The sequence below is a fragment of the Tyto alba genome, unplaced genomic scaffold (genome assembly GCF_018691265.1).
Source record: "Tyto alba isolate M040663 unplaced genomic scaffold, T.alba_DEE_v4.0 Super-Scaffold_48, whole genome shotgun sequence".
Lineage (NCBI taxonomy): Eukaryota > Metazoa > Chordata > Aves > Strigiformes > Tytonidae > Tyto > Tyto alba.
Genome location: NW_024881324.1, coordinates 16457445 through 16474868, shown reverse-complemented (window position 1 = coordinate 16474868; position 17424 = coordinate 16457445). Strand labels below are relative to the sequence as shown.

The 17424-nt window shown below is 43.3% G+C and overlaps 1 protein-coding gene across 3 annotated transcripts in view; it reads right to left on the bottom strand.

Annotated features, from left to right (window-relative positions):
• Positions 1-7348: 7348 nt before the first annotated feature.
• The window catches only part of RNF152 (ring finger protein 152), a 49217-nt gene continuing 39141 nt past the window's right edge, over positions 7349-17424 (bottom strand). For all 3 annotated transcript variants that reach the window (XM_032992018.2, XM_042806948.1, XM_032992019.2), the window contains exon 2: positions 7349-12274. In XM_032992018.2, coding sequence (XP_032847909.2) covers positions 11513-12124 — 612 coding nt within the window. In that variant the 5' untranslated portion in view covers positions 12125-12274 and the 3' untranslated portion in view covers positions 7349-11512. The remainder of the gene's footprint in view (positions 12275-17424) is intronic.

Sequence of the window (17424 nt, the reverse complement as noted above, 5' to 3'; positions counted from 1 at the left end):
GATTGCTGAGTACAAAGAATTTATATCTATTGGTCCTCACCCTGGATGTTGTAAATCCTCCAAGCTCCTCTCAAGTCATTTGGTTTACATTAATTAATACCAGCAGACCATTAATTTAATGTTTATAAGGACATGTGACAGTTAAGGAGGTAAGAGAGTATTTCTAGACCTACACACGTAAGTGTAGGCATGTGTGTGCAAGAGCACATGTACACTCAGGTCTCACAGAGGATTTACAGGGAGATGTCACAACAGCTCCCATCCCAAAGGACAGAGATTTGCACCCAATTTAAAGCCAAAGTTTTATCAACCTTGCAGTGGTAAAGTTGCCCAGGGAGAGAAGGGGAGCACAACCCATTCATTTTTCTCCCTTTCTTTCACAAGCTCATAAAAGCTGCTTTCTGATGGACCACTTGAAAGTCACCTCCACCCATCTGAAACTTGGCTGAGGATCTCAGTCCTCCTTTATTACTGCGCAACTCTATTAAAGCTCTCAGTGGAACCGATGAGTGAATGTCCCAGCCAATTTTACTTTTTGCATTAAAAAAGAAGAGCACGCACTAGTCTATTGAAAATAATTTTGAAGAATTTTAATCATAGCAAATGTGTCTGAACAGTTCTCATAAAATCAGTGCTTCCACATGTAAAAAGGACAAGACTCCAGAGATTGGCCTACAAAAATACCATGTATTAAAACTGAGCGGGGGGAGGGAGTGGTTAGAAAGTCAGCAATGTTTGAGACGCCTTCTAGGACAGACAAAGCAAGCAAAGAATGTTTCTCCAGACATTCAGATTTATCAACAGCACTTTGATTTCACCTTTATAAAGTCAATATTTGGCAAGATTTTGACACAGTTCATGTATCTGTAGAGGCTGGTTAGCCCTTCATGAGAAAAGAAGGGGGAAGTCATCTAAAACCAAGTTATATGTGTTCTTGCTTCTGAAACGTGTCAAGGACTTCAGTTCACAGCCAGTGAACAGTGCCAGCCTGCTTGTTTAGCTAGAATATAATTAACAAGGGGCAGGGAGAGAGCCCAGGGAGGGCAAGGGACCATGTAAAACGGAGTGTAAAACAAGTACCAGAGATGGTGGCAGAGCTGTAGGAGACCCATGTGATATCCGTGTGCCCAAGGCTAGACCCAACCTTCCAGCTTCTGGTGCAACTATTAACGAGCCTGAAAGTCCAGAGTGGGAGGGAAGAGGACATTGGCACTACCAGGCAGAAGGAGGCCTTTCTGCCTTCTATTTTTAAAATAAGAGCTAAACCTTCATTCAGGTCTTGTTTTAATTAAAATACTATGTGCATGAATACATACACACATCCTGAAGGTTGGCACTGAGATAGAGAACTAGCTCTCACTTCAAAGCTGTGCTGAGGACACTTCAGCTGACATAAAGATTGTTGAGGATTTTTCCTTTCCCTTTTTGTTTTAACACCCGTCAAAGTTTATTTGTCATCACCAAAAAAAAAAAAAAAAACAAACAAACAAAAACCCAACCATCCAACCATCCCCACTCCCTTCTATCTTCCTCAGTAATACAGAAACCTTTGCTAATAAGGGCAGTACAAAGACAGACCCTGTGGGATGGGCTTTTTAGGTCTGCTTTAGATTACAGCTTGCAGTGCCTTTGGAGCAATTAGGGACACTGTAGCTGAAGTAATCTAAACTGATATCAACTGCAAGTAGCTTGAAATACACACTGGGAAGCTGACAAGCAGCTCCCCTAGAGAATATGTGCGTGTGTGCAGTCAGTCCTGCCCTCCCTGCTGCAGGCCTGCGCCGCACAGGCCCACAGGTCTCCAACCACAGGGACTGCAGCAGGGACAATCGCCTTGCTGCAAGGACTGCTGCTGCTCCCTCTTTGCTTTCCAGCAACCAACGTCTGCATCTGCTGACTCCTGGGACTTAAAAGTATTTTTTTTTTCGGAGATCCTCTGCTTAGCAAGGTTTAGGCTCCAACACAGGAAGCCTATTGGGATTCATTTGGAGCATAGCTGAAATTCAGGGGCACCTCTGCCTTCCCTCAACAGAGTTTAAATAGATACAGAACAGATGGTATAAACATGGCCTGAATGAAGAACAGCTTTACCCTTCTTTTTGTTTTTCCAAAACAATTATAAGCAAAACAAGAGTGGGGGAGGAGGAGGAAGGATGAGAAACACTTTTTAAAGCCTACCACAAAAGAGCATCTAAGCAGCACACCGACCCTCAGCACCGCGACAGATGCAGCACCCTGCCACGAGGCAGCCCACTTTGGGACTACCTTTCTCACTTGAAGCTGAAAAGAAGGGCAAGTTCTCCAGTTTGCAGGATACCAGGGGGCCAGGAGAGCTTTACATTTACGATGACATAGAAAGCTGAAGGAATCTTAAAGAAAGGTTCTCACAGTCCTTTTAAACCTTAACAGTCATATCTACATCAGAGGAACCGTACAACCCCACACTCTGACCAGAGATGTTACGTTGGACCATTACAGCAAAGGAGAGTATTCACAGCGTGTCCTTGCAGGGCCATTGTTTCAACATAGATTTGTGGTGGGTCACATCCATGTTTCACCTGGCTCAACATCTGCCCCAGCATGCCTCCTCCTCTTGGGCCACCGAGCAAACGCAGCAGGAGCAGACTGTGTTGAAATGATTTAACCAAATTCACATCCTCCTTTGGCAAAAGTCAGGTCACTGACCTGATCAAGGATTTAACAATTTCTCAAGGAGGTGGATAATTTGCCCTCAAAATCAGTAAATATCTCCTTATCGAATGCTGCTTGCTTTAGATCTATAAAATGAGGACTGCCACTGCATATGGGACATATGACAGAGATCCTCAGAGGCCAAGTCCACTAACGGCTTTAAATGAGGCATAAGACTCAAGTTTGATCTCAGAGAACTGAGTCAAAAATAATTCCACGTATAGTGCTCTGTGTGCTCGACATCCAGAAAGTCCAGGCTCTGCACATTTCAGCAGGCATTTTAAACGTAATAGGCAGCACGTGACATTTCATTAAGATTTTGGTGCTATTGCAGTTTTCAGCTGTTAGGTTTATGAGGTATTACAAAACAGAAGCACATACATACATTTCAAAACACAGCAGACCTAATCGAAGCCATGAATATGGATTTTCTTATTCCTTATCTCCCTCCCCCACCAGAGGAAGTAGAATCACAAAATTAATGTCACTGATACACTGAAAAAAAAAAAAAAAAAAAAAAAGCTGTTAATGAATTATCTTATCTTAAAAATCAGATTGTGAAAATAATTTCTAGTCTCCAAGTTGTTTTCTCTTGTTTTGTTATTGGTTTGGGTTTTTTTCAAAAATATTTGGGCTATAGTAAACAAAAAATAATCCAAAATACTCATTTAGAGAGGACCTGTGATAATAACAGCAGACAAAGGGGTATTGCAAGTAAGACACTGTGTGGAGCCTGAAGATGTTCCTATTTCTGTGGAGACTCGCTACCATTTTCATCACTGAAAATGCAGTAGAAATTTGCAGTCACTCATATATAAAAAGGTAAGTTTCTCCTTGCAAATCTGCAGGGAGACAGGATGGCCAAACAATGGGCTGGAAGAAGAGAAAACAGGAGATGGCACGCTCATAAGAAAGTAGTATGAAGTGCTTTTTAAGCTCTGTGTTATAAAGGACAAAAGAAAGAACCCAAACCCAAAGATGCCACGCATCAGCAATAACAAACACAGACAATACCTGGGGTATTAAAAAATATCCTCATTTATCCAGTACTCCTGACAACATTTCTCTCAATCCCAGAGGTTTGCTGGAGTTGCTGCATGCTTGTTCTGCCTGGATGGCTGCCGAAAGACGTTCAGTGTTGCAATCCTTTGTTTATCACAAAACCACACTTCTTGCTGGTAACATTTTACAACTCTTATCACCCTGTTCAATCCAGCTACAACTGTCCAAATCTTGTCTTCTCTAAACCAGAAGAGGTCAGAAGGGAAAAGAAAGAACACACTATGTATCCATTGCAGTTAGCCAGTTTAGCAACTATAATCATTAAGCAGGGATTCAGTTTTATCAACCTGCAGGTTTAGCAAATCCCTCAGCATTTCAGCACAGCAAAAAGGAAGTGATTAGAATACAATTTATTTCTCCTGAGTTCTTAAAATCATCATCACACTGGATTCCTAGGGTGGGTTTTGGTATGGGTTTGAACTGCAAGCTTTTTTCTTTTCCACTATGAGTTACAAATTCTCAGCTATGTACAATGAGCAATTAAAAGTAGGAGTTATAGAAATACAGGTTTCTACACTCAAGTGCTTGAAAACAGCTGCCTGGGGGTGTTACAGTCTCTCCTAGTCAACATGCTTTCAGATTTCAAAATTAAACCTTCTCAAAAGCAACACTTATTACTTCAAATGTTCTTTAAGAATCATGCAGACTAGCCAAGTATCAAGAAACAAAAACCTAAGTGTAAAGTTCACCTCTATTCAAGAAAGTATTTAATCATGTGTGACCAAAAACCTTCATCTTCCTTAGATTTAATGCTTTAGTGCTTTCTGCTAGCATATTTTCCTAAATCATGTCCCAAATATTTCACTATATTTCTTAAGCAAATCTTTGAGAAACATCTGTGACTATTATTTCAAATAACTTAAGCAAGAAATTGTTCATTTGCAGTTCAATCAGCAAATTGGCCATGCTTGGGAACTGAGCTTCCTTTTATGCTCAGTCAGCCACACACGTCTACCCCATGACACGCTGCTTTGAAAGTATTGTAAGATTCACCATCGTTCTTCAATTCTTCAAAGTGAGATCACACACTTTACAACAACATGAATTCAAACCATCTTGCAGGGAAGATGTTCTCCGATCTTGAAGCAGATCCAGATTTCTCACAAGCAGATGCAAACCTCAATGATTCAGACCTAGTCAGTGCATGCAGGCACCTGTAAGGCAACGATTCCAAAACTGATCAGCGCAGTGACAGCACACACACATCTTTTTGTAATTCTTGAGAAGGCAAGTAAATAACATTCAGCACAAAACTACTTGGGTCTCTCTTTTTATTTACTCCATCTAGAAAACCAAGCCAGAAAGCTACAGACCTCTAAACTAATCCTATTTCTTTTGAGTACAATTGCTGTACCAAATAGCCACTTCTGTTTTCAGCTTCTCAGACCTAATAGGTTCAATAAATCCTGTCTTTAGCTGTTTGGCATTATCAACTGTCAACTTCATTATTTGTCCTAGGAGATGACCACCTGCTTTTGTACCTTTGGTCAACACACATGCAAATAAAACAAGTTTTTATTTTAAACAATGTGATATATCTGCACACACGAAGAATTCAAGGTTTTGCTTTCTTTTTTATTCCAGCTTCTTCCTGCTGAATTCCTGTTCTGCTTGTGTCTGAGTCTTGAGCTTCAGTGATGATTCAGCACCCTAAAAAATTTCTGCACATGCATCAAGTTTCTCAGTCAGGTGGAAAACTGCACTTTTGAAATAGGCAGCTTCCCAGCTCAAAGGTGTCAAAGGAAAAGCAAGATCTGGAGTTTCACTACCATTCTCAAGATAGAATTTGACAGAAATGACATATGCAGGGCACTGCAAAACATGCCCAGTAGATTTCTTTTTGCACATACAGATCTGAATTTTCAGGCTACTGCCTAATCCATTTGCTCATTTCCAGCTGTCCTTCTCCTTCTACACCCTTTCTTTACTCTTTCAAACCAGTTCAGGGCAAGTATGTATGTTGCCTTCAAGCTCTCAGGAGTGCTTTATGCAGTTCTGTTCCGAAAGACCTCCACTTGAACTTACAGACCCCATATAAACTAAAAGCTCAGACATCTGTCTGTTCCTTTTTGAGTGGACAACCCAGCCTGGAGAAATGATTTGGCTCTTCACCTGAATCCCAGACAAGGCATCACCTGTGGAGCAGTGAGTCCCATCCAACAGCAGGAGTTGGTTTGCAGGCAACAGCTCAGAGAGGGGGCAGCAACTCATCCCACAGGAAATCCAGGTAGATTTCATGCTACCAAGCTCTCTCAGCACCTCGTGTACATGACCTTCCTGAGAAAAAAGAGCCCGAGGCCCTCTACTAATCCTCTTGGCCTCTCTACTACACGTGAGCACGTGCTGTGTGCAAACCTACCCCCAAGCACAGAAACATGTTCCTGTGTTCATATGTATAGGGGTTCCATACGTGCCCATGAGTTCCTGTTTGATCCCCGCACTTAGGTTCTTCAGTGTGATATAGGTGAGGAGAGTAAAAACAGATTTGTGTAGATCTGAAGAGGACTGTGGGATGAATGGAGGGGGATAGGAAATATTTTCTTCTGGCTGTGGATCTTACCTAATCCCTCAGAATTGCCTCTGATGTTCCAGAACATGCTTAGCACAAAAATTACAGGAATTATTTAGAACCAAAATTAAAATGTATTAAAGCATAAGGGAGTGCTTGAAAGAAGCATTTTCTGAACATTTATTAAGCATTACATTTCACTTAATTTTTTTCATTAGAGATGCTCAGGGCAACTTAAGAAATGTCTGTAAAATTGTTCAATTTGAGGATGAAGCAAGCAGCTTTGCTTGTGGACGCGAGCATGCAAGACCTAAAGTAACACAGGACACAACAGCCCCAGCTGTCAGGCCTATGGACAGTGCAGAGCACCAGAAAAGTCACTAACATGCCATAAATCCATTGCAGCGTTTCCAGACAATCTTGTCCTACAGAAGCTCTTGCACAAAAACCTTTGCCTTCAGGGCCAGCAGATCCTTCAACAACCTCCCAGATGATGCTGGGGCTCAGCTGTTGCCAACAGCTCATAGGAAAAGTCTGGGGGAAGAAAAAAAAATCTCAAGCCACGCTTTCTGTGCAACTAGGCTAAGGAAGTGTTTCAACTCCAACATTTACTTGAGATGTGCTCACTTGACATACAAATGTCTCCTGCAGCACTCACACAAGTGTCTCATGCCAGCAGGCCACGTTGCCCGGGGGCAGTTTAGCTGTGGATGGTGGGTACAGCCCCTTTCTATGACTGGGAGGAGGCAACAACCTCTGCTACGTGGCATTGCTGTGAAAAGATCCAGGGAACACAGAGCCTTGGACCAGTTTACACAGTAGACTGGTGCCTGGAGCTTTTGATACAGAAGAGCTCAAATCATGTATGAATTGTTTGGTTTTGGTTTAGCCCTGTTGTGAATGTAACAAAACCAGTGCAACGTCAGCCATCTCTACTCCAGAAAACTGTTTGCAGTATTAGAAAGGTTGGCTGCCCAGGGATTCAGCAATAATAACCTGACTGGGAAGGGGGGGCTCAAAGGGAACGGGGAGCCGGCGTGCCTGTCTGTACAATACATGCTTAAGTCAAGGCCAATAATCCCTCACTTCCATAAGCAAAACATTTACTTAAATTTTAAGTCATCTGATTAAAACAGCAAAAAAAATTTAAAATGTTGCGTGGCTCAGCAGTCATCAGCTATAATTCTCTATTCCAAGGTAACTAAAACATGAACAACCTTCTACTGTTTACCACAACCCACATTTAACACTTTGCCTTAAAACACTGAGAGTTGAATTTCAGCCACCCCCTTAGAAAATATGGAGCAATTCTGCCAAATTCCCTTCCACGCTCTTCATTTGATGTCAAAGTAACAGAGGTACCATAATTCACGTGATACCATTCTTTTCCTGCTAATGTTTTATTCAGACCGAACTTCATTAATAAAGATGAAACTTTGGACTCACAATTGCTCCATTTTTACAAAACATCCAGGCTCCTTTACATCTCGGTTAAGCATGAACAATCACTTTACACACAATTTCCTAAAAAAATCCCACATACCAAAATTGCATATTTTGAATTTTTAAAATTCACTAAACAAAATTTCACAGAGTGAACCCTAAAGTCTATTTGCCAGGAAAGCACAAGCCAAAAATGGAAGTTGGGATCCCCAAGGGAAAAAAGTGAAGCTGGACCCCAACACACACATCCGTCCCATTAAACAAGCAAATAAATACACATTCATACAGAGTAATTTGCTCTAAAAATGCAGGTGCTTGAATAATTTTCCACAAGTTTTAGCATAAATTTTGGTTGCTCAAACAGTACTGTGTCATAGTAAGTTTCTTTCTTTTTTTTTGGTGGAACTGGGCAGTGATTTCTGAGTGGACACCAGAGAACAAAAACTAGCCCAGAACCCGATGATTTTGACACAAGTCCAAATGTGTTTCTCCACAGAAAAATTACAAAGACAAAGAAAAAGAAAGTTAGAGGTGTATATAGCCGTATCACTTTTTAATGCCAGGTATTGGACCAAGGAACGTGACAGACTGCACTGCATTTTTAAAGTAGTATGACTATCAACATACTTGAGAAACATTTTAACACTGTATATCACAACAAACTATTTAGTGCACTTCTACACAAGTCAGCAAAAAAGCTAGGTGATTAAACATGATATGGCAGCTGCAAATTAGAAATGATAGTCACAGTCGAAAGCCAGAACAAAAACATCTCCCGAACTCCTACTTACAGAATTGAATGAATGTACACACCGTGCGTGCACACGCAGGCAAAAATCTTGAGGTTTTACTTATTGCTCTTACATGAGGCTGTGAGCAGGCAAATGTCTGGATCAGAAATTAGGTCAAACGTGCATTTCAGCAGGCACAAAAAGTACAGGAAATTCGTATTAACAAAACGATGTACTGTGTTACGTAATACAGGATGGTATTCTGCTAATATAGTACTTATGTCACTAATACCAGATAAACTCCAGGGCTGCCCGTCGCATGTGTTATGCAGTATGGTATTTTAACCTAATTTCTGATTTCTCTTTCATACTGCACCCTCCATGTAGCAACAAAGAGAGTGATTTTCAAGACAGCCGTTCTTTGCAACACCAGAGAAACCTTGGCCTCAAGAGCTTCAGTCAGGCAGGTTCAGCTGGAAGGAGGTTAACGTTACCAGCAATTTACCTCCAGGACCTGCTCTTTGACTGCCTCATGTTTTTGTGCAGACATTGACAACTTGGATAAACAAATGCAGAAGCTGATGCAAAACGCATCAGCACTGTTCTCAGAGCATCTTCCAGCTATGCTATCTGCTCCTGGTACACTTAGCAATTGCTACAGGGGATAAGGCAGTAGAAGGTCTGGTCCTGTATCAGGTCATATCCTCCAGAGTCTTATAAAGGCAAGATTTTTCTCTGTGAACTGGCTTTCCTTTACACAATAAGCAGCATAACATGGACGTCATTAGAAATCTGGCTACCTACTGGCAACAAGAGACTACCACGTTCAACAAGACACATTTTGGAACACCTGCTGTTCCCTACTGCAACCAAATCAAACAATGGTGGCCATGTAATTACAATACTCATAAGCCAGGTTCAAGGCATACTGCACATGATCCTTGCACAAAAAAGGCATTGAACGTGTTATCTGAGGATTTTTTTTTGCTGTGCTATGCATACATATGACAGTAGATAAAAATCAGCACAATGGTTTCTCTCCATACATGACCCAACACACACCATAACAATTAAGCACCGTATATGCTATGCTATTCTTCAGTTAAGAGGAATCAAGGAATAAAATAGTGGTTTGGGAACAGGGAGGGAAAGAAATCCAGCATGAAGTTAGAGGTGTATTCCTGACAGAAGTCCTAGCTGAGAATGTTTATTGTGAACCAGCAATTGGATTTTGTGACATAACCAGAAAACCACCGTTGTCCACAGGGCCAACTTGGGCACCGTGTAGTCAAATATATGTTCTCCAGTGTTATAATGTGGCATTGAACAATCTCCAATTAATTATTAGAAAGAGCAGGAGATATATGATAAGAGGTCGCGCTTCAGGGAGGTTACACTTTGTACTTGCAAAAAGCAGCAGTGCAGATCAATATATTTTTCTGTCTTATTAAGAGTCTGTCATGTGCCCCTTGATCTAATCCCTAAATCTCACATGAATTTCAGCTTTCAGACTTGCCAAATACCCAAATTCACACTAAGGTCTATTTTACTTACAGGCAGTACTAGTAAAGTTAGTGGCACTGCTTAGAGCAAAGCACTACTACAGTGAAGGTTCAGGAATTTGGCTCTTTCCAAGAAGTGAACTGCAAATCACCAGGGTCTCATGACACTCACAGGTGTTTGGAAAAAAAAAACAAAAAAAAAAACAAAAAAAAAAAAAAAAAACAAAAAAAAACACCACAACACAAACAAACCACTCCTTGTATTTTTTTCAAATCTGTCCTTACGCACACCAACATTTATAGGACTGGAATGTGGGAAAAGGCTCCCCCATTTTGACACCAGGACAGACACACTGGTTTAGGAGGGGTAGCCCACCCAGCAGAGGGTTAGGCTGGCCTGGGTCCTCCTCCCAGCTGTGTCACTGCCTCTTACTAGATGATTGCATATAAGGGTCCTTGGTCTCAGTTGGGATGGTGGGGCTTCCTTAGAGCAATTCCTCTGTCACACCATCCATTGGTGCACAGTTGCATCTACTAGGAAAGAGGGAGGCAAAATAGGTCTAAATTCTTTTAAAATAATTATGAAAACCCAACCTCTAGAAAAAGAAAAACAACAACAATTTGCTATCACATCCTTGCAGGAGTCGTCCTAGGACTTCTCATGACTCCATTTCCTCACTAGTGGCTATGAAGGCCATGTTTTTGGAAAGCCCTGCTGCCAGATTGGAGGTAAAATAGTACATCCAGTGTTTGCCATTCAAAGCCATCCTTTGCGTGAAGCCAGCTAGGCAGAAATGTTTTGGCTGCATTTTTAGGTGTTCCTCCTAGCCCACTTTGCTTCCCTGCTTGGAAGCTCCTTCAAATAAAAGATGATGGAAGCACCACTTCCCTGTAGTTGAAAAAAATGGGGAAAAAAAAGAGGCAAAAAACACACACCATGGAATAAACTATTGCCCGTAAAACATTTCCTTTTAAAAATTATTGTACAACTCCCTAACTTGGTTTAATTAATGTGCAGTTTAAAACATATAAAATGCTTTACCAGCTAAATGATTTCTTGGTTTTTACAAGTCTCCCCCTTCCCCCCATTAAAAAATAACGCATGTCTGGACTGGTATTGAACACCTTGTAGAGAGTCACACGCCAAATCTCCTTTAATTCTACATGGAGCAGTTTTGATTTTAATCTACTGTGTTTAGAGAAAAGCTCATACTGTATACTTTACAGTATAACCAGCTACACAGATGTCTTTAATCTTGTAACACATTAAAAAAAAAATCACTGTAAGTTGCAGTCCCTTTGATAAATGATTATGGTGATGCATGCAGTCCTCCTCAGTGCCATTGCTGCCAGACACGGGACGTGATTTTCCCCGCACGCTGCCGAGAGGCCTGAGGCTGCACCATCGGGGGCTGCGGCCAGGCCGATGCACCCCTGCCCCGGTGCACAGCGTTCTGCAGTCACTGGGCAAAGCCGAGGTGAATTGTCTTGCTCAACACCACCACCACCACCACCACCACCGACCCAACCCAACGCCTCGGGGAGCACACCCCCCCCCACCCCCCCCCCTGGCCTCAGCCACAGGAGATCACTGTGAAGCGCTTGGAAATGCATGACATGTTGTGGAGAACGATGCCCAGAAGAAAGACCAGGACGCAGGCCACCAGGATCACAGTGCAAACCCCCGACCAGGTGGAGCTTTTCACAACGCCCCTCCTGTCCGGCTCCTCTGCTCCCCCCTCAGCGGGAAGGCCGCTCTGCAGCGGCTGCTGCTCTGCTGGGATCGTCACCACCGCCAGGGACTTCTGCTGGCCACCGGGCAGGAGGCGGCAGCCAATGTCTCCCGGCAGTAGTGCCCTCTCCTTGGAGAGGGGCAAGGGCAGCATGTAGCACCCATTGCTGGGGAGTTTGATGAAGACAGGGGTGTGCTCTGACGTGTGGGGGATCGCAATGACGGCGATCACCTCAGGGTCATCGGGCAGCTGCGACACAGAGTACCCCGGCGGCAGCTTGGTGATCCCGCGGCACCAGGGGCAACGCAGGTCCTTCTGGCTGGTCCTCATCTGCTGCAGGCACACCGAGCAGCAGGTGTGCTTGCAGTCCAGCAGCTTGGGCCGCCGGCGGGGGCTGTAGTAGTTGAAGCAAATCTGACACTCCAGCAGAGAGTCCTGGGACAGGGTCTCCATGGCGGCTGGCACGGGGAGGCCCGGCGGGCCTTGCAACGAGCTGCAGCCAAGGGGCAGCCCCCGCCTTCCCACCGCCGCTTCTCCTCAGGGCGGTGCCGCTTGGCAGCTATGGAGAGTGAAGGAGAATCTCCGGCCTGAACCTTTCAGTACCTGAGACAAACATAAAAACGTGAAGGAACAGGTTACTTGCAGGAACCAGTGGGAACAGAAGAGTGCAGCTACGTGGAAATGAAAACTAGCACTGATCTTGCAACCCTCGCTGGCTTCACCAAACCGCCCAGCAAACCTTCAGGTCAGCCATCACTAGATCTCTTTTTTGGTTTGTTTTGGGGTTTTTTGTTGTTGTTGTTTTGGTTGGTTGGTTTTTAGTTTTTTAGCTATAAAATCTCTACCAACCTGCCAGTCTGCCACTCGCTGTTATATTTATACCCATAACAGCGGAGGCCATAGTTCACTAAGCAGGTCCTTCAGCATCAACCTCCTATCATATTTTCAGGACTTTTCAGCCCTTCCCGCACCTTAACAACTGTTCTCATTTAATCCTTTAAACCCCTGAGGATTTTTAGCAATTTGGTTCAACCGCTAAGTCTACGTGAAAGGTGAGAGAAAGAAAAAGATACATTTAAACACATGCATTTCCACAGGCTCCTGAACTTATGCCTGTGCATGAATGAGCAACCAAGTAACTATACTGAAACATCCATACATGCTCACAATGAAAAGGAATGGCATCATTTTCAGTCAAGTTAACTGTTTGCCTGGTTACACAAGCAGCTTGTTGAACATGGCCCTCTGAAACATAAACCTTCTCACTGATGAAAACCTCACCAGAGACAAAAGGCTCTGTTTAGACCCAAGACCACTGAATGTCATGGAGAACAATCTGCTAATGCACTGAATTAAAGGTAAATTGTTACTAACCTTGTTCTAAACTATTCATCATAAAGGGATTCTTTGCATTTCCCCACTTATTTCTTATAGCTATGCAAAAAAAAAAAAAAAAAAAAAAAAAGCAGAAAAGCAGCTGTGTTTACTTTCACAGTGAGTTGTTTAGCTTGCTTTGATTTTGGTCACTCCAACCCATGATAAATATGAAGGGGGGGGGACGGGACACAACATTTTTACAACTTTTTACACTGCCTTATTTGCTGTATTTGAAGAATTATCAGTCTGAATTTGCATCCAGAGCATACAATAAAGAAAACCCAAAATATCTGCACTGTGATCTTTGATCTTCTCTTTTTGCAGTATTATTCCCAAAATAGTTAGCACCTGAGAACCACAGCTGTCAGAGGACTTCTTCCTTTCCATACAATTATTTCTCGCTCTTCCCTCCAGATCATAGCAACTAGGTTACAACATGTTAATCGATGGGTGACATCAGCAAAACAGAAATAATGTCATTCAAGGAGAGAAGGCACGCATAGATGTTGGGTTTGCAATGCAGGAGAGCCCTCTGGACCACACTGTCCCATATGCTGGTTCTGGCAGTTCTGTTATTTGAATAGGGAAAACAAAATACACGTCATCTCTTCAGATGTTAATGACCGATATGACTGACACCGGCAGAACTGGCCCTGCTGCTGACTTTGTAACAGCAGCGGATTTTGGCTCACAAGGCGCTTCAACAAACACACCGTGACAACGCTGACTCAGGAGGGAGCCGGGGGCTGCAGTTACAAAGGCAGGAGCTTGTGAGACACAGGCAGCGCCTGCAGGGGGAATCGGCATGTGCCAGCTGCCTGAACGGCACTGTGGGGATGCTTTGGCTGAAGGTGGCACAGAAGCCACCGCTGGGAGAGACCCCCGCCGGCACGAAGCCAGCAACGGGTCTGTGTGGCGCTTGCTCTGCACCAGCACCATGTTACACAGGGCATTAACAGAGACTCCGTGGGCTGAGGGAGCCTAACACTGCCGCAGAAGGACTATGCATTCACCGCCCGCGTGCAGGCCGCACCAAGGGGAAGTGCAAGAAAATGAGTAGAGGTTTTATCTTCTTTATCGTCTCCTTCCTGTTACTATCACTGCATCCCTGTGGCACAGGCAGGCACAAAGGAAGACTGCCAGAAAGGGTCATTAAAAGACTAGCGTGCAGCTGACGGAGAAAAATGGAAGAGCGCTGTGCACAATGCTGGACAATTTTGAGAAAATGCCCCAATGCCTGGAAATTCAGAAGGTAAGGCTTATGTTTAAAAACAGAATGGAAGTAGTCCTTCTGCAGATATAAATCAGTATCTCTGCATAGGAGTTATGCCCTCCACATTTTGGATGTCAATGAACTGACTGGTGAAGTTCTCTGACCTCATTTAGCTGTCATCTACAACCATCCCTCTCCACTTACAGTGCTAAAGGTAAACCAGTTTCTATTGATGTGTTGGGGATCAAGATAATTTTTCTGACCCCATAGCCTTGTCCAGGAGTCAGATACTCATGCACTATCAAACCCCTCATTTCTGTCCCAATGACATCCTTATAGTAGATCAGTGCTAGGAAAGAATGAGATGAGGTATTCGGAACTGAAGAATCAAACAGAAGTCAATTCCAGGCAAACAGTGCCCTAAGAAAAAAGAAGAAATCCATCCCAACATGATCTTGGCTGGTTTGAACACTAACAAACGCTGTGAAACATTTCTCCAGGAAGTCAGAGTTTTAAAGTATTAGTGTAATCAATAGGAATAAAGAGGAAAAGAATGGAGCCAAATTAAAAGGTTAATATAGGGCTTACCACCTACATGACATACATTGTTCACTTATATGGGGATATATTTGCAGAAGCTGTAAATATAGTGACAACCCCATTTGACTTGGTGCTGAATCAAGGAAACAGCCACTTCCAACTGAGTCTTGAAGTTACACTTCTCTTTTTTTTTTTTTTTTTTTTTCCCCCCCGGAAGAACAGCTATAAACATTATTTCAAGTACAAGGTTGCATTGTGCCTACACCTATACCAAATTATGACATTTCTTACTTTCCAAAAATGTCTCAAATAACGGTCAGAGGTGTATCTTGACAGATCAGTAGTAACAACCAGTAAGCAGGGAGGTTAGTGTGATTCCTTCAGAATATGTCTAAAGGAAAGTTAAAGAGTAGCCACAGCCATCTAACCCCTTGGCCTTTGCTGACACTGCCTTGTTCAAAGGTTGGACATGTAGCTTCATGGGTGCAATGTAACTTTATTCCCAACTATACTGAAAGCCCCACAACCCTCCTGCATTCTGCCACAGCTCAGTTTAGGGATAAGAGGAAGTCAAGCCATCATCTACAGTCAGAATTAAACTGCATAATATCTACTTGATTCATTTTGCAGCACATAGGAAGGAAAAAGCCATGGGAGATCTCAGTACTGTTCTACCACTTCAGTAACTATGATGAGATTTAATACTGCAGCAGACCTCCTCTTGGACAGGGGACTGAACTCTCCAGTTTGTGCTCAACGCACCCCCAGATCAGTTGGAGGTACTGAGCTACCACAGGCAAACACCTTGCTCAAAGCTTACTCAGACTGGACTCTTTGTGGCGCTTTGAGCACAAAGAGGCAGCTGGGCTGCACGTGAGGGCATGGCTGATGTCAAGCATTAGCCAAAAACATTGTTTTGTCATTATTTGATCTCATCACCCAGATATGCCCAAGGGGGGCAAGGGGACTGTTGACAGGAAAACAGTGGGGAAAACATCAGAAAAGACCGTCAGGGATATCTGTAGGTCTCCGCAAGGAAGACAGCATATGTACGTGTGGATAGGGGCACGCATGTGGAAGGAAGAGCTGGAAATTATGACAGTGAAACCATGTACACAGAGGCAACTGCAACTGCCTGGCACAAACCTGACAGCAACTGCAAGTTCTTCAGGGCTAAGATCTAACTAGTAACAGAAATAAAAGCTGGGCATGAAAATCCACAAGCTCCAAAATTCAAGTGTCAGAAAGGTGCAGCAGGAGCCAGGGAAATAAGAGAACAGCTTTACAAAGACACATCAGGACACCTCTCTGCATCCTCCACATCCTCTTCCTCTCGCTGTGGGTCTGACCAACATCCACAGGGCTGCTGCTGGCTTGCAAGACAAGAGATTCACAAGCGGGTTACAGAGACCCAGGGAGGAACCTGCAAAGCTGATGACCCCTGTAGCAGAAGATCAAAGTACAACCGAGTGGCTGAGAGCATGGCACAAAGGTCCTCCTTGCAGATTTGGGCTGCCCTCTGTACAAGCTAAGAGTTTTTAAGATTGAAGAAGTGATTGTGTGACTCGAGCAATAAAAGTGTAGATAGAATAAAATGGGTATTTCAGCTGCTTGTCAGTCATGCTATCTGTTCTGCCAGCATCTTGTCAGAGGCCAAAGCAGAGTCCCAAACTCTTTTTCGGGTGAGCAAGAGGCCAGGAATGCCAAGACATCAGTTTCCTACTCCCTGAGGATAAGCTGGAAGGGGCATTTGTTGCTCTCTTCCAGTTTGTAGATTCCCAGAACCACGTAAGGAAGTGCTGCAGGAGGCAAACAGATGAAGGTTGCTGCAGCTGGTACAGCTACAGACAGTGAGAGGAAGAAGAAAGCACAGGTTTGCTGCAGAGAAAGCTCTGCACAAACCCTAACTATAAAGTGGTCCCCAACTGGCCAGGTCAGAAAACACAGCTATTTTTGGAACCCGGTGCAAAGAAAGACATTGAACATCCATGACAGGAATTGGACAGGTCAGAGTAATGGCAAATCCCTGACTATTGACATAATATTTTTCCTATGTAAGGACAGCCCCAGTGGGACTAAGCAATGGAAGCCACAACCTTGAAGGGGTGCTGCTTCCACTATAGAACTTGGAACTATCTTCACGCATACTTTTTAACTTATTAGGGCCCAAAATTATATTGGCTTGAAAGCCCAAAAAATATACTTTAATGATGCCTGTGAAATCTGCTACAATTCACAGATGATTAAACATCATACCACATTTTTAAAGACCGGCTTCAGGGCATGATGATGTAGTTAGCGGATCACTGAAAGAAAGCCTCAAAAACTTTGCACAGCCTTATGCACGTATTTAGGCATGCTCTACTTGATGTACAGCAAAGTTAATAACAGACTTTCAGCAAGGCATTGATGATACTTCACCTTTCTCAGGAAGGTTCATTACATAAACTCCCCAAACACATTATGAATTCTTTGACAGTATTACTGAGTATGTATGATTTATGATGAAGAAAGATCCATTCATTCCAGGTGCCCTTAGGCTGGACAGGAGATGAGGATGAGGGGGGGAGTACTGTTATCAATAGGGGAACTAATTGCAAGAATCATCTGCCCACAGATATGA